Source organism: Electrophorus electricus, chromosome 9, assembly GCF_013358815.1.
Source record: "Electrophorus electricus isolate fEleEle1 chromosome 9, fEleEle1.pri, whole genome shotgun sequence".
NCBI classification, from domain to species: Eukaryota; Metazoa; Chordata; class Actinopteri; order Gymnotiformes; family Gymnotidae; genus Electrophorus; species Electrophorus electricus.
This window is the reverse complement of record NC_049543.1, coordinates 8,242,937-8,267,780: the sequence shown is the minus strand read 5'-3', so window position 1 is coordinate 8,267,780 and position 24,844 is coordinate 8,242,937. Positions and strand designations below refer to the sequence as shown.

Here is a 24,844-nt window from a genome sequence, read left to right as displayed (position 1 = left end):
CTGCATATATTCAGCAGATTCATTATAAACATAGCAGTGATCATCTGGCCATGTACTACATCCTGTATCAGCATTTTCCAATAAAACTGAGTTTTCTTCCAGTGGTATTTAAATGGCAACCAGTATAATATCTGATATTGTACTTTAACAGAAAAATCTGGATGTAGGGTAATCGAGCTTCATTCCTTAAAATTAACTTAACTAATTAAAATTAAATGCACATATGCAAGTTCACTGTGCAGTTTAACTTTTCGATAAAAAACAAAACTTGGTAATCCCAAAATATAATCTAACAAAATAACCTCCTGTTGTATATGTTTCAGTCATGCCCATAAAGCAAATCTTGAATGTGAGTGGAGGGCAAGGGGATCGTTTCCTAAAATAACTAGGAAACAACTGACAGCAGCATTATGTGCAATTATAACACCACCATTAGCTCACCATAAACCCAGCAGGTTTGTGTGAAAAAAGGTTACACAGACCAAAACTGAATTTTTGTGGAAAACACAGTACCATCCACTAACGCAGTACTTCATCTCAATTATTGATTTGGTTGATACTCTTAACCACAGAAACTTAAAATCAGTTTTCTAACCCAGAGGCACATGTCTTTGAAGCATCAGGGGGTCAAGTGCCAAGCACATGGGCCTTCCAGGCCTGGGATTCACATCCACAACCTTTCAAGTGCTGTGCTGTCACTAGTGTATTATTAAAATGGAATACTTGTACTCTTACTTAATTGCATTTCCAATAAAAATCCACACTTTTTACTACTTACATTTTCATCTAGATCTTTAAGCAAATGAAACAGAAACAGACTGTCGCTTGCTTGAATGATTACAGAGCAGTAGCCCTAACTTCGTTAATACTCGTTAAGTGTTTTGAAAGGCATATTTGTGGAAGTGCAAGCTGACTGACTGACACCCTCCAAGACCCCTTCCAGTCTGCAGACAGTACACTTAATTCTGCAGCTCTCACACTGATTCGCGTATTCTGTTTGTAGATTTCAGGTTAGCTTTGAATGCTACCATCCCCACAGAATTAACCAAGAATAGGAGCCTACAACACACACCAACTATTATTTACACGTCATTTTTATCTAAGTTGTAAACTGACTAAACAAGGTCCCATACCACATCCTTCCTCTCTGACGAGTGGCAAACATACACTTTACTGCATAACAATAATGTTTGTGGTATATTTTACACAGTCACTACTATTCAGATTAAAATTTATTTCTTGCTGCAAATGATATTAATTTGAGATGAACTATTATTCAATACTATGAATTCAATAATATTATTCAATAATATGAACCCTGCATTTTTTGCCAAACTGGATAACTTATGCAAGACATTGTGTACTGCAGTTTGGAATTGTATTGTAAATTAGTAAAAAAAAAAAAAAAAAAGGCACATTGTTTATGACAGTTCTGTATTATATTATTTTGCACCGTTCTTCTTAAGTTGTACTTTTCTGATGAAAGTACTTGGACATTTCTTTTTATTTTTACAACTGGCATGGATTTGTTGGCGAAGTAAATTTTTTATTGAGATTTATCCTTTGTAGTTTTCATAAACATGAAGGCCCTGTTAAGTTCATATGCACATCATATAGCATTTAAAATCATGAGTAGCGTTATTTCTTTATTGTAATTATTACTTTTATGTCGCCAATGTAATTTTAAGAACTGTTTTAGAAATTCCTAAGTGTGTACACGAACATAGTTTGACTCTTATTTTGAAAGGATCATAGACGTAGAGGAGCACAGTTATTGCTGAGGTGTGCAATTTAGGTCAAATTTCTGCCTATGACATCCAGGGCCTCATCCTGCCAGTGTGTGATGGAACACGTTATGTCAGATAAGCATCTGACACACATGCCTAATGTGATGCCTCCGTATCGTAAGCCCACGGCTTATGTGACATCTTCATTTAAAATAAACGAGGCAATACTCAAGGCAGATAGATGTTAAGGTAGACGAAGGCGCTAAGGCATGGGCGTTAATTGGCCCGAAAGAGACTGCATATCACTGTTGACACCATTCTAATTTATCTTGCTTCGGATCACCAATGCGTATGACTGAGAGGACGCTGCCCCCGATCCATTGCAGAGCTAATATTACTGTGTCTAAGGTTACGGCTAAGTTCTGTCACCTCCCCACGGCCATTACTTTTTTATCTGCTCACTCAAGGAAGCACATTATGGTGCAGAGGCGAGTTAGCGAAAGAACAAGTCGGCTGGTAATTGAACTATGAGGGCATGACTAATGCCGCTCGGATGAAGTAATGTCACTGCCCTGCGTTTGTCCTAGCTAGCATACTGCGTGTGATGAGAGTGTGCTACATTGTTCCACGCTAGTGTGTTCAGAGCAGAGCACGTGGAACCTGGTGGCCCACAGTAACTAAACAAATCGCAAATAAACAAGCCACATCCCCAAAGCGCCAGGTCGAGAGAGGTTCCGCACAAGCACTTAGCATTAGCACTTTACTGTCGACCCCCAGGCAATCAGAAAAAAAAAAACATCAAAATTTAAACTTTTTCTAGACTGTGCTGCATTGCTGTTCTGTTCACATTAAAAAAAATTACTTATCACATAAGCATAATATGCATTCACTGGGCACTGCCTGTTCTAAAGTTCAAAGAATGTTACTTTTACAACTTTGTCTTTCACAACTCTGCAGTTGCAGGAAACCATACAGACCTTCCTAGACCAGTTTCAGCTTGAAGAGGGTTTCATGCCAAATCTTTCCAAATATAAAATCCTATTTTAACAAAGCCACAAAGTCCTGACCTCATAACATCTACACTGTACGGCTGTGGATGCCCAGTGACGCATCTACCACACTTGCATTGTCATACCTTTCTGCTAACAGCTTTACAAAAACCTGTGAATCATTTACCAGTCTGGCAGTATTATCAGAGGCTCTTACCCAGGCAATGGCCATTATGCCCAAGGCAAAGAGGCTGGGGCCGAGTAGGTTCCACAGGCCGTGGCGGTCCAGCTGCAGGGCCATGGAGAGTGACATTGCTCCTAGCAGGTACAGGACCTGGTGGAGAGGAGAGGCATAAAGTCTCATGTGCTGAGTGTCCGGTTAGGAGCAGTCCGCCTGGGCCACCTTCAGCCTGCAGGAAGACTGCCGGTGGAGGCAGGTTCTGCTAGAAGCACCCCCAAGCCCATTCTCTGCTCCCTGCTACTATCGCCAAAACCCAGTTTTGGTATGATTTGGGAGATTTGATTAGCACGAACGTATTGAATCTCTCAGCAAACACACACACACCCACACACACACACACACACACCCTAAATTGCTCTGTCTGTGTACTGCAAAATGACTGTGAAATGTTCTTACCCATGAAAACAAATGTGACAAATTGCTAATATTAATTTCCTATATTACACTTCTAAATAAGGCTAGATAAAATATGTTCTCCTGCATATCTTAAGAAGTTAAGAAAAAACCTGTCCACTATAAATTATTCCAGTTGATGGAATCCTTGGTAAAAAAAAAAAAAAAAAAAGCAACATGTTATGGTTTTAGTGAAAAGTACTGCATATTCATTACAGTGTAATTGTCAAATAAACTGCAGCTGAACAGAACTGAGTTTCTGTATGACTCAACAGCTAGTCAAGCAGCCCGGTGTGGTGAACTTTACCTGTTTGATGATAGATTTGAGCCTGGCCATAGCAATGACAGTGACCCACACAGACATGAGGGAGCCGAGAAAATCACAGAACTGAAGGACATCATACTCCATAATGCAGAAGACCACTATGCCAGGCTGATCACAAGCATGGTAGAACTAGAGAGTGTAAAAAAGAAAGATAGCGAGAGAGTGAGAATCAACATTGGACAATGTGTTACTTTTCTTATCTTCCAGCAATCAAGGCCAAACTCCAACTCCCAAAAAGGCCTGCCCCCGGCCACAGCTGCTGCTCCCATTACCTGACCTTCTCCAAACCCCTGCCTGCTAATCATTCTCAACTGTTCCTTGGTTGTAATTACCCTCTGTATATTTAAGCCTGTCTTACATTAGATTGTTGCAAAGTCTTGCTCTGTGAATCCACTGCCATTCTGAGCTATTGTTGGTTGTTCCCACTAGTAATCTCTGCATGGTGCCTTCTTGTTCTCCTTCCTGTTTTTGCTCTTTTGGTATTCTGTTGTCCTCACTGTTTGTCTTTACTCTGTTTTTGATCCTTTGCTTCTTTTTGTTTTCTCCCTGCTGTCATTTTGGTTTGATTAGCATGTTCAATAAATTATGCACCTTGTTCAACCTGCTTGCTACTCTGCTGTCATCTTCAACCCTGACAATAGCTGAACAGTTGTAAATATATAATAGCCTATTTGGCATTTTATTGTACTACATGCAGTGAGGTATGTACAGAAGTTCTTACAGTGGAGAAGAACATTGTGAAGATGTAGACAGAGGCTTCCAGCAGGTAATGGCTGCGGATAGCGATGGCCACAGGCGGTACGAACATCAGGTTACTTAGGCAGAGTAGCAGGGTGGACAGCAGCTGAAATCCATATGAATAAGCTTCTGTGTTGTCTGTACAGGCCCAGCCATTCCAGCCTGGAACACACAAGACAGGTGTTAGAGGACTTGCTTTGAGGCTGAAGCTTTTAAAAAGGCTCCAGTGGAAAGGCAGTTGCAAGATCACTTGCAAGATGCTCCACCCGAGCAAACAACAACAACAACAAAACACCATCATTATGATGGTAAGATATTATCAGGGCTATTATTTCTGATTGCCAGCAGAGTGTGTAACACCACAACATGCACTATATTGCTTGGATAACTTGCTGAATTTAAATCCACACACAAACATGCACAACCATTAATATAAAAACTCTCTCTCTCTCTCTCTCTCTCTCTCTCTCTCTCTCTCTCTCTCTCTCTCACACACACACACACACCTGAATAATACCTCCACAACCGACTCAAACACCGAGACAAGAGAAGCACACATACACGCACAGCAGGTTCATAAATATAGATTGGATCCTGTAAGCCTGTCGTTATGTAAACTATGGCGGCAAAAAAGAGACGCATTGCACTCCTTTCTCACCAGCACCTTCCTTGCACATGAAATATGACAACAACCAAAACACTTTATAGCTGCCTAATCACTACAACCCCAAACAAGAAAGGCACAGCACGCTTTAAGATTAACCGGGTGTCAAAAGCGACGACCAGTCGTCGCTCTTTAAGACACTTGAGAAGAAAGGTTGCACGCGCACACAAAACCTGAGCGCTGCTTGCGCGAATTAAAAAGGGATTTTTTTTTTCTCCAAAACGGGCTGTTAGCTCGCAAATATTCAAGGACAGATCGTGCAACTGACAATAGAATTCGAACACCAGAATCCAGAGGGAGAAACAAAAACCACGACGCACGAGGGAGGTAATTGAGAGGCCGTGATTAGCATTTCTTAACATTATCGCGTGTCCTCTAATTAAACAACAGTTTGATTTGGGAGCTCTTATTCACAGGAAGATATGAGTGACATACTCGTGGGTGAATCATTAAACTCCACCTGCCAATTACCATGTGATTGGCGTTAGACTGTCGAGAGGGGCGATTGCGGTGAAATTACAAAATAGCTCAGCGATTAAAATCACATTAACCTTTAAACTGATTGCAATACGAAGTGTAGTGATATACTGCATAGATTGAAACGGGTTGAAAGCCTCTTGAAATTCCTAACATCGCATTCGTGGATGGATTATAAGATTCATCTGAAGGTTTTTTAAATCCCTAAGGAGCGATTCTATTTACAAAGCGGGGAGAAAAGTTTTCGTTTCAAGACTGGTCACCTGCTTTACACTCGCATGCAGCATACAGGTAGTTATTGGTCCGGAGGAGCTTGCACTGGCCATACGTGCCGCAGTCGTTAATACACGGAGTCAGATATGAGCGTAGATAAACTTCTGATGTTATATTGGAGCATGCCTCGAACCTGCAGTAGACAACAGTAAAGGGCATTAGACAGTATTGCAGATAAGCGTTCTCTCGGGAGCTTGTTTTAAGCAACCTTCCTCTGACTTTGAGCGAAAGGCATATTGAAACGTTCACCTGAGAATAGCTGACATGGATCATTGGCAAGTTTAAAGATTTAGGAAATATAACTATGTAGATTGCTCAAAATCAAAAATCAAGATAAAACTAGATGAAAAGCGACCTTAGGTTTAAGGACACCTTTCACATCTTTTGAAGCAGTGCGATATGGGGGTGTATTCCCCACTGTGATGGCAAGGACCGAACAGCATGTTGTCAGCTTTGAGTGACTGTTTCAAACTCGCTCAACTCACCAGGTCAGTTATAATTTCATGTTTTTCTTGTATGGTTTTTTTTTTTTATGTCTGCTTGTTTTTGAAAGCGCCAAATGGTTTTAGCATGGTAGTTGCCAACACAGAATAGCAAACTCTGTCAACCTTGATACATCTTGAAGAAACAAATACAGTAAAATGATCAACTGCCACAGTCTTTAGCTTAAAGGATTTTACTAAGTAAATGCATCAATATTACTTTTATTTAGGTGAATGCATGACAGTACCCAGCACAAAGGACATATAAAGGGGTTTGCTATGCTTGTGCGGAAGACAAAATGCAAGCCTGTGTTCCCTTAAGTGGATCTGAATTTGGCAGACATGTGTTAAACTCACCCATGCTCTGTGGAACAGAGAGATCGAAGGCTGAGGTACCAGGTTCCTGTCTGGGGGTATGGGATCCGCAGCTTAGTAATATTTGTAGTGGTGTTCACGGATAGAAGAAATCCCGAAACAGATTCTGTAAGATGTATTAAAAAGATAAAATACCACCAAGTCATCTCAGAATCAGAATCACTTTATTTCGCCAAGTTCATTACACATACAGAGAATTTCTCTTGGTGGATGCTAACAGAAACATGACATTTAACTAAGCAAATAAAATAAAGGGTAAGAAGAAATAGAAGAAAGATTAGAGTACATATAAAAAAGATATGATGTATGCATGTGAATATGTACATATGTGTGGTTCTGAGCAAAATTGGGGAATTAACTAATATTTGCAGGATATTAGAGGATGATATGAATGCGTCATTGTTTAGAATCTTTTGGTGTTTACTGCAGTTAATGAGTGTTACAGCACTGGGGAAGAAGCTCTTTGCATGTCTGGTTGCGCTGGCCTTGATGGCCTTGAGTCTTCAACCAGTATCTGGATGATGGTGATGTCCAGAGTGAGAGGCACCATCTATAGTCTTGCCAGCACGCTTCGTGACCCTGCTTTTGTAAATGTCCTGAAGACATGGAAGGCTAGATCCAGTGATCCTCTGCTGTACAGATCTCTGTTTATCTGTTTGCTTTGTCTGTTTGTCTGTCATGACAAAGAACTACCCCAGGTTGTACTTAAACGTTTCCTACCAGATTCGCATTTCACAGAGGAGTTCTCTCGAAGGGATAGCGGCATTCCATGATTCAGGCAGCCGAACACGGTAACATTCTCTCCTTTCACCGAGGACTGTTCAAAACAGTAAAACACGTTTGTTAAAAATAACGTCATACAGTAATGAAGGTAATAAAATAAATAAATAATAAATAAATAGATAAATAGCGTGTTTAAAACCAAAATATATATGGTACGCAGATCATTTAACACGGTATATTTAAAATGTCACATTTTTATATGATACGTGCTTTTGGAGTTGCTTGTGAGTAGAGATAACGGGGAGAGCATCTGGCAGCATATGCCCTCTGAATGTCCGCAGCCATCTGAAAATAAAGATGTTCGCCCTCGTGTCTCCCTCGGCACATGAATAATAGAAAGGGCTCCGCGAAGAAGCGAATCCAGGACACGAGGCAAATTAGCGGCTCTTGCGCAGGCATTTCAGAGAGAAAGCGAGAGCGCGCGAGAGAGACCTAACGGAAAGTGTCACGTCCTTTTCAGCTAATCAGAGTTGTTAGAAAATGCCGCGGGGCGCTAACCTCGCTGGGTGATGCAAAGTAAAGGGGTTTAATAATTGAGTTACTTGTGTTGTTGCTGCTACCTCATTATAGCGCAACAAGACATGATTGACCCCAAAAGAAGTTGCATTCCCCACTGGCTTCCAGAAAATTGAGCTCCCATTCTGTAATCGAGGCCTGTGAGCTGATCACTGCTGAAGGGTTTTAGGATCTATATCCAGACCCACATCAACTCAAGCCTGAAGGTAGGCATCAGCCAACGCAGTGTATTAGTCATTCCAGTTTCGAAAACAAGCCGATATAAAAGGGAAATTAATTTATATGCTGAAGAAAAGGAGTGGATGGCAGTGATGTGATTGTGAAGAACTACAATGTCAAACAGAGATATCCATAACGCTGAAGCCTTTATATTAATCACCATTACACAGATTGCCATTTTCTATGTTCACTGTTGCTTTGTATGCACCAAGCACCACTGAAATGCTGACACTGATCCAAGCACCTGTATTGAGCTGGCCTCAGACCAGACTCCAATCTGGAAAGTACACTTTCAAACAATGACTGATGGCAAGAGGAGCTGAGCTTAGGGCAGTCCTTGGCTATCATTCAAACCACTCTGAGAATTAACAGCTGGCAAAAGTGTCCACTCCCACCCTGCCACAGGAGAGACCACAGCATAGTGTACAAGTCAGCCGTCAAGCTGGAAGACCACACTTACCACAAAATGGCCATTATGTACACAGGAGAGCTCCTGCAGCCAGTCACTGACACTGGCCAAGGTTATTGAGGGCAACAGTTGATGAGGAACCAATGGTTTTTCATGTTCATTTTACACAAACCACAGTGCTGTCACTAGCTGGTGTGTTTTTTTACAGTCAATGATCACGGATGTAAATCACAGTGCTCTCTTGACAGGAAATGCTCACATTCTTTCACTTCATTTCCTGTGATGTAAGATGTTCTAAACACATATTCTACCTGAAATTCAGTTCATCACGGTTATTTTTAATCTGTTCAGTTCTGGTTTTGTTTTGTTTTTACAGTACATACTGTATGTTCAGTTCTTTTAAAAATTAATTGATTTTATTTACCATTTTCCTAACCCTTTATTTCAATTAATTTAATTGTCATTATATTTCCAGTGCATAAAGACACAATATCATTTAAAAGAATGTACCAGTCAGTACAATGTATTAGTGACTTCAGTTTCACAAAGAGTACAAGCTCACATGACAAGGAAATCCATTTATGTTCAAAGGAGGTGTAGAGGACACCAGCGATGTTCTTGTAGTGCGGATCTTCCAGTCAATATATCTGAAAAGATCTATGTATCAGATATTTATGCAACTTTAGAATAGCATAACTTAAATCTAAGCCTGGCAAAATTAATAATCATAAGGATAGTGGAACAGATATCACCACAGTCATACATGCATATAATATTGGCATAATTTTTATAGACAATACAAAACAATAAATACTGTGTGATTCCAGACTCTTTCTCTTTACAGTTAATATTAATACTTTTGGGAAACTGGTCCCATATTTATTTACAGGCAGACATTTATTTACAATAAGTATCATTCACTAAGTATCATATACTAAGTATTATGTACTATGTATTAATTAACCATTGTTCATAGCCATTGCTTTGCTTCCAGCTATCGAGCCTCACTCTCCACAGACCTTGTTTCCAAATTATCCTTCTGGAGGCTCACTGCTGTTCAGCTAGAAGGATAGAATTACCATGACAACATCAGGTTCTTGGACCTCACAGTAGATGCAGCAGAGCTGGTGGCAGGTCTGAATGAGGTTCAACATCAAACTGTCTAAAATAGTCACACAAAGCTCCCTGGGGGAAACATTTCTGCCCCTGCTCTCACACACAAGCACACTCACTCACCTTCACAGAGTGTGGTTTCTCTCTTTCATTTAATTGTGCACATGTGGACACATGCGCAAAGACAGACACACACATATGCCCACAAACGCGCATACACACACACACACACACACACACACACACACACACACACACACACACAGAGGTCCTGTTCTGGCTTTTTGCTATAGCTCATTAGCCCATCTCTCCCCTGCTTGCATCCAATCAGGTATGAGTGTCTGTTTGAGGACACACTCTGTAGCTAAGTGTACAGTGTGTGTGTGTGTGTGTGTGTGTGTGTGTGTGTGTGTGTGTGCGTGCACATTGGCCCCATCATATTTATATTCATACAGAAAAGAGGCCAAGCCACTCAGCTAAACACTCTGTTTACATTTCCACTGGTCCAGAAAGTCAATAGGAGGTTAAGCAACCCCTATGTGATTTTATTTTATGAAGGAAAAATCAACAGAGAAACAAGTTTGACCTTGTTCACCCAGCTGTGTCTCTGTGGCACAGGTGATGAGACAGTTAGAGCAACAGCCAAACTTGTCAAGTAAGTTAAATGCTATAAGGAATTTAAAATGTACTGTCATTTCTTGTCAAGTATTTCATTACATGTTCAAATACACAGAGGAAAACAATCACATTTTTAACATCAAAATACTTTATAATGGATGTTAACAGGAATTAATGCATTGAGTAGCCAGTTTAGGTATATCTATTCTACAGCTGCACCTATAGGCCAGTCCTTTGTTGAGGAATCCATGTCTTTAGATGTTAACTGACTAACTATAATTTCTCTTGCCTTCTGCACAACCATTTCCATTACCTGTTTTGTAAATAAGGGTAGATGATGTCTTATGGTATTATGCTATTATGTCACATTCATAAGTGTTTGTATAAACAGTATTTATGAAAGCATTTGCTGTGTAGATGCATATTAAATGTTTTCAGCTAACACTGTCCTTTGGTCAAAACACGTCAATCAATAAAGAGGGCAGTAAAGGCTAACAATGTACACAGGATACTGAACTCTTGTAAAGTCAATGAACTGACTTCAGAGTACAATACTGGTCCCAGGAGTGGTGGAGTACACATTACACTTGAATGTACGGCAGCCTGCTCCAAACATCTGTAGACTAAATATACCTAATGATGTAATCAGTCAGTGTAGGCTCATATGCTTGTAAGTGCCAAACAGTGTAAAGGATTGTGGCACTTAATGTGAACTAGTGAAGTCAAGTTGAATCAGTCTTATGTGAACAACATTAAAGATGAACACAGAAATATATATACAGCCACCAACAGCCACATTAGAAACGTTTATTTATTAGAAACACCTTGTAGGTGTCTGTTGCCATCTGGCACTGTGCATATTTTGCATTAGCCACTCTCCAGCTTTTGTGAATGGTCAATTTCAGACCACAGGGCGTCTTTTGCCTGGGTTTTTCTGACTGGGAGATAATTCTCAGCACAGCGGTGGCTTTGACTGCTGTAAGAGCTCCAGCAGCACAGCTGTGCCTGATGTACCAGGACAGCACCCACTGTGATGACACTGCCATGTCAGTGTCTGTGCCATGTTGAGAATAATCTGTCACCCAATACTATCCAGTCAGCAGTGGTCCTGCGGTCAGGAACTAGCTAGTTGTGAATGGGGTAGAGGGTAGCTGAAAAATTGTGGATAGCAAGTGTGATGACAATCTCCAGTTGTAAATCTGTAGAATGCACCTCTAATATAAGTATCCATAATAAAATGAATAGTGCAGACTGCCAAGAAAATACTTCAGTTTTGCCTTATCTTTATTCAAAAAGATATTAGTTATTTAAATTGCTGTAGATGTATTAAATTCCTATACAAACATTCATTTAGGATAATTTATTTATTTATTTTTATTTTTTTTACAGAAAGGATAGCTAGTTAGCCTGGCTAGGATGTCATCTTGAATGTGATACACAAATTAAATCATCCTCAATTTATTTATTTAATCCTGTGTGATTATGCTATCATGCTGTAGATCACAACATGCTCACAGTCAGCAATGAATAATCCCAGAGTAATTACCATAATGAATAATCTCTGTTTAATTAGCATAATGGGTCTTGCTGAGCAGGCAACATGACTGTCAAGGAGGCAGGACAGTAAATTCACAATGACTTGTACTGCTTGATATTCTGGTGAGCCAAAACTGCCAAACTGAGGAAGTGGCTTTGTGTGAACTAGCCATAATGTAGAGTAAATTGTTAAGTGTCACGTTGGGGCTGCATTTGTGCACAAAGCATGCAGTCATCAATATGTATCTCATAGCAGAAGCGTATCTAGGTTTCAAGATAACTGTCGAGACTGCCTAAGAAAAAGGATCCAGTGCTGCTGGATAGACTTCACTGTTAAATAAAGTTGTTTAGATAATAATTTTGCTTAACACATGCATGTGTGAAGTAGGTTTGAGGGTGAGGTCTTACTTAAAGAGAAGATTTCCAGTGAATGGGTGAGAACATCTGTTCTCTGTTCATCACTCTATTTATGACTGTTTACTCTGTTTATGACTGTTTAAAGTAACTGAAAGCCAGGACAAGCCTAGAAGAAGTACATACAGGTGTTGAAGAAGATAATATGACACTTTATATCTATTTTTCTCTAAACGTGTAGAACTTGCACCGTTTTTACCCTGGGCTCCTATAGGTACATGCAATGTGATTCCCCTGCTGCTAAAATATTTCTGATCCTGGCAAGATTTTGCCAAAATAGATAATAACGTAGGCTCCAGAGATATACATTGCTGCATTTAAATTTAGCTCTACTGGTTACAAATCTGAACATTTTGTCCACTGCTGTAAAGTAATCAATGCCAACAGCCCCAGCTGCTGTGGGAATATTCAGTACTATTTATTACATCTAAGTCTGAATAAAATATGTGACAATACATTTTGTTTGAGAGACCATACTGGTTGACAGGCTCTGTCAAGAGACACACCACAGCTTGGGAAAATTACCAAGCTGTGCCTCATAGCCTATAATATGTAAAATCATTATCTCACCAGGGCTTGCTATTGGCATCATTATAGCAGTTCTAAAATTGAGATGTTCCATTCTAAGCATCAGTATTACCACTTGCGCAACACTGAAACCACTGGCCAACAGCATGAATGGCGCATTGATTTCATGGAAAGAAGGTTCCCATTTTCAAATACAGGAGGCTACTCATTTTGCCAATCTGAGGCCATCACTTCGAGTGTACCGAACAAACGAAAACGAGGTCCTTTTTCTCCAGCTGCCTCTCTTTATGCCTATCCAGAAAGTCTCATTAGTGCCAGGTAATTGCATTTTTCTTCCCAGACCAGAGCTGGCTGCCCTCTAATGGATGCCATTTTCCATTAATTACAGAGTAGAGGACGCTTCCAGGAGGGCGGACAGGGAGGGATGAGGGACACAGACAGATAGGCATGTCCTCCATTGATTTCCTCTGCAACTATGGACCGTGCTTTTGCACCAGTGTCACACCATATGTGGTCGCAGGCTAACCTGGTTCTGCATGAATAGTGCCATTGCTGGGAATGAAGTTCAACCCTGAAATGTCAGCAAGCAGAGGTTAATCAAGGAGAGGACACCCACGGCTGTGAAGAGCAGGGAGTTTCATTGTGCCCCATGGTAGACAGGAATCCTTCAGCCAAGCTGCATGGAATACTGATTACAGGAATCATATATATACATGGGAAGTGGGAATGCTAGTATGCACCTGGAGTATATTACCTGTATATGTACCTGGAGTGGTTTCTGACCATGCAGTATGAAGTGGTAACAGCTATCATAAGTCTTTTGGATTTACACAGTTGATTTAAACAGCCCTTTTTAAAAAAAAGTTACCATTGTTTTATTTTTTTGATGAACACTCATATTTTAGTCCAATTAGAGTCACATCAAATTGATTTATTATTGTTATTGTCAAAATGACAAAAATTAATTTTCCCACCAGAAATAAGGATGTTTTAATAAATTTACTCAAACAATGAAATTGGAAATCAGCAATATATTCAGAGATTTATGAGCAAAGTGGGCTTATTTGGCTATTCATTATAATGTCTAGAAGCTGTTGCTTCAAACAAAAAACAAACCTTTCAATGCAATTCATGTAACCATAGTGTATTTTTCTGATGCTGACATGGTACAAGGTATTGTGAGGAAAAATACAATTGCAGTTCAGGATACAGCATTTTTTTTCTGCCCAGATCTGTAGGCAGTTGTTTCACAGCAAACCTGTCTCTCACCAATATAGCAAAGTGTGATGAGGCTGCTCCTTTGACAGAAATGACAGACCCCAGTGTTTGCCCTGGATGCGAAAATGAACCCTGACCAGTAGTTTCATCGTGCCACCACTACCTTTGCCAAGATTAAAAACATAAATCCTTTGTTGCTGGATTGTATTTTGGTCACTGTTCTAACTGACCACTGTATCATCTTTCAGTGTTGTTAACTTGCCAGTTCTTAGCTTCAGCCTTTTGTGAGGGCTTGACTCACGGCACACTGAGCCAGGCTACTCTGTGTGGTGAACGCCTTCAAAATCGGTCTGTTCCAAGTGTATTATTCTCTTCATCCAAGTTGCTCGTGACTAGTCCTGAGTCCAACAGAGCCAATAGCTAAAATGGCTCCCATTAACTGTCCTGCTCATAAACCTGCAGTACAATATCCATCACCTCATCGTCCTTGTAGGATAATTCCCAGGTGCCATCATATGGCAGCAGGCGGAAATCATTTGCTTTACGACAGCAGCACACACTCAAGAGGCCAGTCTTTACTCCAACTTTAAAAGAGGCCCTTTTTCACAATGCCCAGAGCTGCCATTAAAAGTGAAAAGTGAAAAGGCAATCTACTGCTAGCTTCCAAAGTGCTGATTGAGGAAAATGACTTTTTAGCTCACCGATGCAGGTCACTTTAACTCCTTTGGCTGCCTGGACTGACACAGGACTGTTTCTAATAGCACAGTGCTTCACATGAGCAAGTTTGATTTTAACAATAGGGAAAAATAATTTCAGGAATATGCAAAGCACATAATATGTCCTTTTGAAGTGAACAGTTGTGTTTGAGGACAGCTTCCTACTCTTTCTCCATATGGTACGTGAATTGTGATCATCCGATCATTTTTGTTTTTTTGCATACTGCTTTCCTTGACATCTACAGTTTAAAAATTGCACAAGACTGGATATGTGTTGAAAATGTTACTGGATTCAAAGGTTCATCTGCAAGTGTATAATTATAGTTTCTGAGCCTTCTGAAACCCAATTTTCCCATCTATAGAACTTTTATTTTAAAAGGATACAGTGCTATGAAATGCCTATTCTCACATATACTGTTTTGTGCATTTATGGTGTCAGAAGAGAAAAATCACTCATCACTCTTTCTCTTTCACTACCAACAATCATATCCTGTCTCTGTCTGGTCAGGACCACTCAGACACACTTCAGCATTCCCTCTTAGCACCTCACGTTCCACCTCTTGGGTATTGAAAGCTTCATATTTGGCGTTTTAAAATAAGCCCAGCCAGTGGCAGCTTATTTTCTTTGCTGATATCACTCCAGGAGATATCACTCCATTAACGCACGTTGATGAAATCTCAAGAGGAAATGGAGGTGAGGAGGATGTGGCTGCGCTTTTGTGACTGAATGGGCCCAAGATCGAAGGGCTGCTTAATAGATCCCACCTCCCATTCCGTCTGACCTTTTGAAGCCTTCCACTGACATTCAAATCAAGGATAGAGTACATTTCTGTTATCGCCCCCTTGATGTTCGCATGGAACCTCTCCAGGTGATCCATCGTGATTCAAGCTGTGATTAAAGATCATATCCAACAGCTTATATATTTTTTTGCCTCAGAAACAAAGTGAAGTTCAAGACTTGACGGCAGAAAATGACAGTGACATTTGCAGCAGCACTCTTCAGGTGTTACCATTCCCACACTGGCTACTGCCTGGCACTCAATTGATTGCTAACATTTGTTATTAATCAGGCTAAAGTGCACACATTCTCATCCGTCCATGTGCAGTGCAGTGTTAGAAATTTCCACAGACCTAACCTTGAGCCTTTTGAAATGCCACACGTGCCTATTCCTTTCAGTTGCAAGGGAAATGGGAAGAACTGAATAATTCAGGCTTTAATCCTTCAGACACCTCAGAGGTGTCAGAGAACTCATTGCTTCTATCAAAGCTTTCTGAATATCGGTGTCTCACTGGAGGTTTCGCAAGAACAGGCTGATTTTCTCACAATGTACCGGAATACTGCATTAAGAATTTGATTTATCAGAAGATAATATTTTGTGGTAAAGAAACTGATGTACAATTTTAGACATACAAGATAACTATAATTTGAGTTCCACAAGGTGTTATCCTTGCAGTTAGCAGCCAGTGATAAGAGAGGAAGGTGTGAATATCATTCCCTGAGAATGACAGTTATCTTCATCCTTGCTTTGCCTTGCTTCATCCTTGCAACTCATTTTACATGACTTGCATTATCACGATAGATATGAAGCCATCAATCATAATACCCTGGTGCAGGGTCGCCATGGGGGGAAGTAGGGCAATTCTAAGGGCCTGTGACTGATAGGGGCCCTAAAAAGTATTAGAACATTAGGCCAGTTTTGTTTTTTTTTGTTTGTTTGTTTTTGGGGTTTTTTGAGGGGGGGGGGGGGGGGGGGGGCAATGTTATATGTTATGCCCCCTGATACAAAGAGGGATATTAATCTTGTGTTGGCTTCAAAGTAACCATAATGTCAAACTCCAAAAATTATAGGTTAAAGAAACTGTGGCAGCAGTTTCTGTGAGGGATCTTAATTTCAATATGGTATTTTGAAGCCTTTGCATTGACAATTTTATAATTTTACAACTAATCTACTAATGTAAAGTTGTCCATTCCACAAATGTTGCTATTTATACATTCTGTTTTCCTGTACAGAAACTTCAGTCCTAGGCCAAAAATAGGATTCATAGCATAGAGTCTCTATCATCTATTTAGTCAAAAGTACTGGGGCTCACCTTTGCCAAGAGTAATCCTGAGAAAATGGTCTATAATAGATTAAAGTCTTTCTTTCAGTACAGTGTGTTCCATCAGTACTCACCACATTCAGTTTGAGCTCCATGTTGAGAACTCCTCCACTGTCCAGGACAGGCATCAGGTTGATGGCAAACACTGCTGCCCGGTCTGGGGGAATGGAAATGTTGGGCCCGAAGAAGATGTAGAAGTGCACAGAGAAGGTGTCCAATTCATTGCGCAACGTGGGTCGGATGGGCCAGCACTTATTGGTGTCGGCGGTGGGTGCCAAGTAGATGATGCTGTCTTCAGCTGTCAGCAGCAAGCCCTGATCTGAGGCATTTCGCGACAGGTTGGGCAGGCTGGCAGCAGGCAGGGTTTCTGACAGAGAGAAGCCCATCGCTATGCCAAATGACTGGGGCATATTCATGGCAGAGGAGCCCTTAGTGATGCTCGGCTTGGAGCAATCTGGAGAGAAAAGATCAAAAGAGGGTTTGAGCTTGAAAGTCTTAATGTATGCATCGATTGATCTGAGGAAGATGGGGGGATGAAGGAGAGGGATAAAGTAAATGTGAAATGAAGATGTTGTGCTCTGAGGAAGCTCCAGATTGAATATGATGTGGTAAACTGAGCATACAGGTCACAGCAAGGCTAAAAGTATCCACCTGTCAGCCCTCCATGTCCAGGAGCTGCATCTGAGAACCTTTCTTTGCAGGAAAAGCGCAAAGCCTTCCTTTCCAATTTTATCCAGAGAGTTTGCATAGGACTGTCAAGATGTCTCAGTGAATCACTGCAGTAATGCAGGAGTAGCTCAGTGAACCTTCCACAGAGGCACCAGTCATATCTTAGGGACGCATGACCCAAGGAACTCTTGACGGAATACAAAACCCCTCAAATTCAATATGCTACATTTTTAACCAATATCAATTTCTTGTCTCATCTCTGGGTTCTGCAGTGTTTTCTGATGCAGTACATAAAAAAAATAAAAACCTGCAAAGCCTCCTCTGTGTTTGGAGTCTTTAATCAGATTTGAACAGCTGTCTTGCATTTCAAAAGCTCACAATGCTTTCATCGTCGATTTGTGTTGGTACTCATGGTTTTGGCAGTCACAACCTAGAGGAATACTTTCGTTAAATCCATAATTTAATTAACTCACCAAGACCCTAAACTATATGGCTCTATTCAGTTCAAGAATGACTTGGTAAAACATCATTACAGTATTTATGCCACCTCTGTTAACTTGGAGCTCTTCTCATTCATTAAGCAATAAGAAATATTGTAATTGCTGACGTGCTGATAAAGCAAATTCTGTAATTCCCCCTTGTATCTCATTATTAATAAACAGATTTTATGTCTTATGATTCATGCTACTAAACTATCTATAATCAAGACCGGAGAAGGAATGTCTGGTGTTAATTTTTTTATGGCTCAACAGCAACTTATCTGAGTACCTGAGATTATGGAACAACAAGTGTTTTCTGAGAACATCCAAAGGAGAAACAGGATCAATCACTTATTTAAAAAAAGCCTTGATTATTCTGTTAATCATGCTACATTTACGGGGTGCCTCTGACTGATCAAATCATGCCTTTTCCACACTCCTCTATAATTATCACCATTTTGCTCACAATGTCATTACCGCACAAGCCATTGGTACATCATGATGGGCAGAAGCATGCAATTATCGAGCTGCAGAGGTCTGAAGGAGGCAGACGTAGCGACATGTGGCCTAGACTGGGGATGTCTGGCTTGGCACCCGAAACAGCTGGCCTCCATCTCCTGCACCTGCATAGCCACAGGTGGTGTAGCAGGAAGTCTACATGCTGGCTCGAATGGGAAGCTCTTACTGCAACCACGCATGAAAAGAAAGTATAGCTCGTGTGACACTTCACCCACAGGGACTCCGTAAAAGACAAACAACATGTCACTTTTGCCCAACAAAGGCCATGGAAAATTGTAGTCTGGGAAAGTACTGCGTGAAAACAGTCACCAAGGGAAAAGTAAGTCTCTGTAAGTCGCTGAAACTCTAACTGAATGAAAGCATTTGGGAGTTTATAATGCAATTGTAATGCGGGCATAGCAGTACTTGAGGGCCTCACCACCCATGTCATAAGAATTCACAGTAGGCACTGAAGTTGCTTTAGTGAAGAGTGGCATTGTTTAATTAATAAAGTCTAGCAAGATTCAAAGACCATGTAACATGCTAATGTTGAGCGCTCCCTCTGCTTCCAGCCAGACCCTGTAAAAACCACTGCTCCTCACCTTCACACCGAGCATTTGCCTTCAGAGAAAGATAAAGTGAAACAGCAATTTTCCGTAGGAATCCTCTCCCAATCTGACATTTTCAACTCAGCAACTGAAATGTTTAAATGCGGGTGCACTGACAAGCCATAAACAAGCACAGATTATCAGAAAAAAAGAAGCTCAGCAAGACGCTGAGAATGTGGAGGTATTTATTTTTCATGAGGTGCTACTCCCAGAGCCCCAGAAACTCTCGACCCTGTAACATTCTATTGCTACTGCATTGGCATACAATTGTCTGCCTCTATTGCAGTCTGTTTCACTCTTATTGTGGATTACTCTATTTTCCTTTTTATCTGAGACTTCCATTGTGCACATATATTATAGATACTAGATGATGAACATTTATAACCAGAGTGGCATCCCTTAACGAATAAGTAAGAATGCGTACAGGAAGTTAGCCAGGCCTGACATCACACACTTATACTCAGTTCCTGGGAAAAAACTCTTGTGCCAGCATCAACTCGCAGTTCAAAGTCTTAGTGGCTTCTGGGTATTTACAGCAAGGCTAGCATCTGTTCATGTAAATATATGCAAAGCAGACTTGCTAGATCAAAGATTCACTTATTGGCTTTGGCTCGAGGCTAATACAACATCAATTTAACAAAGCACCGCTATAATTGCCCTGCTTACAAGTGGACAATGGTGAGAGGCAGAAAAGATGGAGATGCAAGCACACACACCAAAGCACATGTCATATTTAATGCTTCTTTGTTTTGGAAATTATAATGCATTTTATCCTTTCCATATTCCTTTTGGGCTAATACATAGAATTCGGGTGGAATAACATGATTCTTTTGTACAGTAAATGATAAAACAGTTTTGTTGGTGGTTATATTCCCAATATTATCTATGGTAAACAATAATCAGATTTGTCACAAATTAGTTAAAAAGGACATGATGTAATTAAGAAACTGATGTTATCCTTGGCTAGTCATGTTTAAACATTCATCAATGAGCACAAAAGAGGCAAAGTAAGTCTAGTGTAACAGTAAAGGCTCATGCTCTATTACAGTGCCAAAAGACAGTGGATATAAAGTGAATTACCACCTCATCTAGACTGATTTAGTGTAAGGACCCATCTTCTATGCATCTATGACGGTGGACACTGGGGAAAAAAGGGGACAGTCAGTGCAGATTTACTGGCACCGTCCACTGCGTTATTGTTCCTCGCTCTGTTCATGGCTTCCTCTCTCCTCACACGGGGCGCCAATAAAATCCAGCTGCGCGTTATCTTTTGCTGGATAATGAAAGGAGCGGCAGGTCTGATATTGATTTAAAAGTAGTGTGTGAAAAGAGCGGGTATTGTCAGTGAGATTAACAGAGCAATAAAATGTCCGCAAGGGTTACTGAGTAACTGTGGGGGTAAAATGTGTTTGCTGAAAATCATGTTAATGTCTTGTGACAGTAATGTATAATCTTGTGAATCATATTAAAATGATAACAGGAATCTAAAGGTTGGGGTGAAACAAATACATAAATAATGATATCAGTCATAGGGCTGTTCTTTATTTGCATTTAATTTCAGGCAAAATTACTATCATTACCCTCTAAGAGTACACCAGTATGTTCTATGTTCTAGGGCATAATATATAATTAAACATTTCTTGAATGCTTAATATAGCTAAATATTTCTAACTGACATTAGGTGTGATGGTTTTCAAAATCAGTGGTTGCATAATATTCATATCCAAGCGATAAATAATTTGGTGATGATGGCAGAAGTGCGAGCTGCTACTGGGCGTGAGCTCCAATTTTCATTAAACTCCCACAGTGGTTCGGAGAGACGATGAATGGGAGGAGAGGACGGCTGAGGGCGTCTGGCCCACATTTCTGGACTAACTTCCACCCCCAGCCTCCCACCCATGCCAATCACACCCCCAACGTGGTGCTCCTGCCTAACTCTGATGTAAATTTCCAATTAGATTTTTTAACAAAGACATTTTTTAAACTTCTGGTTCTCTCTGGGTTTGGGGAAGAACAGATGGGAGAGCGCAAGTAAAAAGGAGAAGTGCTGTGCAGGCGTTTGCCTACGGAGCCGGGGGCGATACTGGCCCCTCTGCCAAAACTCAGCTCCAGCGGAGGTCGGGTCAACTGAAATATCACAGGCAGAGGGCACAGCGCAACTGCTGATGCATCGCTATGGTAACTGGGCATACTAAGAGGGACAGGTGGGAGGGGGAGTGCGTGTCTGACGAGGCCAGTGCAGTGCTCTCCTCCTCTTCCCCACAGAGTTCTAATAATGCATTTCCAAACACTCTGCTGTGAGTGCCACATATTTCTCACAAGGGCTAAACTCAGTGAGAGAGCTATTTAATGTGCCTTGAGCTGAGCCATGTTGTCCAGGCACAGACATTTCAAACTCTGAAGAAGAATAAATGGTGACGATACCTTTGAGTTGGGTGGATGGGAAATGTCTTGACATTTAACGATGATATGTCTCATATTTGCTGTTTCTTCTTCATGATTTCAAAAGAATGGCAGAATAAGAACTGTAATGTGAAATGATGCCCTTTTCACCATAACAGTATATATTCCAGTTTGTACCACTGGTATATTTCTCATAAACAAATACTATATTAAATTGTTGTAAGAATTACATGATATAGATTATGAAGCACTAGCACAAGACAGAGCAAATGAAATTCCTAGCACCCCATTACAACATATAGACAAAAACTTATATATTTGTTTAAAAAGTTTTATCCAGCAAAGACGGTCAGCCAATAAAAGAAAGAGAAATAGACTTTATATAGTGATTATGGCGATCTTAAGCGATAAAAATGAATCCGAGACCTTTATTGTGCCACCAAAAGCATTCTCCATCTCTAAATATTGATTCACCAGAATACCAATTACTTTGTTGTTATTGCTGTGATAGAGACAGGTCCCTAATGCTATTACCCGAAGACAAACACTTCTGGTCAAAACTGCAAATAAAGAGTTAACTTTAACATGGGTTATTCCTTGTTCAGAGGGAGCCTCAGAAAAACCTTTGTGCCCTGGGTTTGCGGACGAACTTTTTTCCACAGCAGCTTGATGTTCTTCATCATCTGAACAAGGGCCTGCTGTCTTGTGCTTAGAAATGGAACAAAAGCTCCCCAATCCCACTGATAGCATCTTTTGTAGAATCTAAAGTGATCATTATTTAAAGAACTCTCTGACACTTAACACTATCATTGAGCCCCAAGTACCAGGTGAATTAAGAATACTCCATGCTGTTGTACACACTCTGAGCAGTATAATCAGTGCATCACAATGCTATTGCCATAGCCAAATATAGAAGAACATTAAATAATAAGAGTTAATCTAATAATCCAACCAAAAGAATGTCAATAACAAATAACATAAACCAGATGTACAAAGATGCTTTACCAATATCATCCATAGCAATTTCATATTTTTCATTCTGAGAAGCAATCCTTTCTCCTGTTCTGGATTTTCAACTCTTGTAATATTCTTGTTTATGGATATTATTCATAAGATGGGTCAACATTTGCTCACAACAGGAACTTAAAAGCTTAAGGCTCAATGTTCTAGCTGCTGAAAGAGTTCTGCCTCCCACACACTCTTGCATAGACCTCTCAGTGCACAGAACACTGAACACTGACCTCTGGATTTTGAACTTCAGTTGAATACTGTGGACAGTGATGTAAGGCTGCATATGAACATATATTCACAGCCTTGCTCCTTGAGTGGAGCTTGTTAAAAGACTTTTAACAACTGAACAATTGGCTTAAGTATCTTGCTTTTTGCTTTTTGATAGATCCTTCAAGCTGTAGTAGGAGGCAAGGAGAGAAAAGCAGAACTTTGCACACTATGGAGATGCCAATATCTATTTCAGTGGGTCTTTTCATAGACGAGTCTTGGCACAAAAGCAAGAACATTTCACAACTTCCTGAAGGCATTAGAGTTGCTAGTGGGGTGAAAGGTGGTGCTCTAGTACAGGAGTTTTTAAACCAGCCCTGGGGCACTCCAAGCCATCCCATGTCTTTCAGCTCAACAGACACCTCAGTCAAGATGTCAAGTGCTGCATGCTGCTGATTACCTGATTTAGGTATTGTTAGTATTAGAACGCAACAAAAATGTGAACTTATCTGACATTGCCGAGAACCAGACTGAAATCAACTGTTCTATGGTCTCACGTCAGTAGGAGATACGAATACATTTGGTGCATTCTGCATGTCCTGCAAAAAGTAATCTGATATATCAGAATAAAAAAAGAACTAAACCCCAAAACTATGCAACATACGTTGAAAGTGGTTTCAGTCTTCAGTTCCATGTTCCGCTCTTCCCTGTCTATAAACAGCAGCTCACAAGCTGAGATTGAATCACTGGTACAGGTCGGCTAAGGCTGGGGTTGAGGATCAGACAGGATTGTGTTAGGCAAGTGACATAAATCTGGAAGTCTAACATCATCCAGGCAGCTAGGGCTAACACCTCTCCAACCCAATGCAAGTGCAGTGCCCTGTTTTCTCATGTTATGCAACAGCTCAGTAAAACAGGCCTAACCAGTCACCATTCCCTAAAATCTCAATTTTGCATGAAATCCATATTTTGAATGAATGACTTTAATAAGAATGATAACTCACTAGTTTGATTCATGCTATATATTAACTTCATAGGAGGTTTAATTCCTTCCTCTTTATTTAATTAAAGTAGTTAAGTGTTTTTTAACAACACTAAGACAACAGTAGCTCCTCTGTATAGAGATAATGTATTGTCAATGTTATTGACAATGAAGAAGAACATTATTGGTTCATTATTGCTTCATTATTGGTTTTTACTTATCTATCTGCCAGATGCATTCATATTTAGTAGTGTTGTTTATGCTTTTTGCCATATCACTTTGTCACATGGTGAGCACCCTACTTGAACAGCCTTTTGTCTTTCTTACAGTACCAAATCAGAGAAGCTCTCAGAGGATGGCTGTAGGTGAAGCCTGACAGATGCCTGGCAGGTGGAACATTTCAGGAATCAGCAATGGCTAACCTGACACAAGAGAGAGATTAATCTCTGGCAGCTAGACAGGGCTGACCCTTTTCAAACTGCTCATCAGGTCAAAGAAGGCACAGAGTGATAACTAAACAGAAAAACAGCTGGAAAAAGTACTAGCTTTGCATGAATGGAGGTGAGAAGGTGAAGGAAGATTTCCAGCTGAAGGCTGTAATGAACGTAGATGTGTCGAAGAACAATCCGAAAACATGCTGGATCTTTAGAAAATATGAAAGGACATTCCAAAGCTAAAAGGGGACAAGTAATATGTAATAAATGAATTACGTCTATGTAATAAATGAATCACTACACACACACACACACACACACACACACACACACACACACACGCGCACACAAACATGCACACACAAAGACACTCGTGCTGTTCCTATTCAACTCGATAAACAAAAATGGCATCAGTGAAACCCAACAGAGTATTAAAACTTATGTGAGAGTATTTTGGGAATTAATGCCATCTTTAATTCATACCTTCCAAGCTGCCGTCACCATTTCTTTATGCCCCACACAGTCAAATAGATTAATCAGATTTCTGTTGGTCAATTTACATGCAAAATAACCCCGATTATGGCTTAAAAATACTCCTTTGACAGAGCCACAGAGACTGTCACACAGTAACACGTTGCAGCGATTTTCAGAATGAATGGAGTTCGTAGGAGACTGAAGGATGTTAAGGATTCAGTTCAG

At 40.4% G+C, this 24,844-nt stretch overlaps 1 protein-coding gene and 1 long non-coding RNA gene across 2 annotated transcripts in view; one reads left to right on the top strand and one right to left on the bottom strand.

The window, feature by feature from the left end:
• tmem8b (transmembrane protein 8B) overlaps nt 1-24,844 on the bottom strand; it is a 96,660-nt gene that overhangs the window by 10,884 nt on the left and 60,932 nt on the right. The window contains exons 6-12 of the mRNA XM_035530385.1: nt 16,929-17,308; nt 7,405-7,501; nt 6,667-6,790; nt 5,818-5,960; nt 4,397-4,575; nt 3,658-3,804; nt 2,934-3,050 (exon numbers count right to left, since the gene is read on the bottom strand). Of these exons, the coding sequence (XP_035386278.1) occupies nt 2,934-3,050; nt 3,658-3,804; nt 4,397-4,575; nt 5,818-5,960; nt 6,667-6,790; nt 7,405-7,501; nt 16,929-17,308 (1,187 nt within the window). The remainder of the gene's footprint in view (nt 1-2,933; nt 3,051-3,657; nt 3,805-4,396; nt 4,576-5,817; nt 5,961-6,666; nt 6,791-7,404; nt 7,502-16,928; nt 17,309-24,844) is intronic.
• LOC118242042 overlaps nt 5,808-24,844 on the top strand; it is a 41,617-nt gene continuing 22,580 nt past the window's right edge. The window contains exons 1-2 of the long non-coding RNA XR_004776528.1: nt 5,808-5,845; nt 6,218-6,315. This is a non-coding gene — a long non-coding RNA (uncharacterized LOC118242042). The remainder of the gene's footprint in view (nt 5,846-6,217; nt 6,316-24,844) is intronic.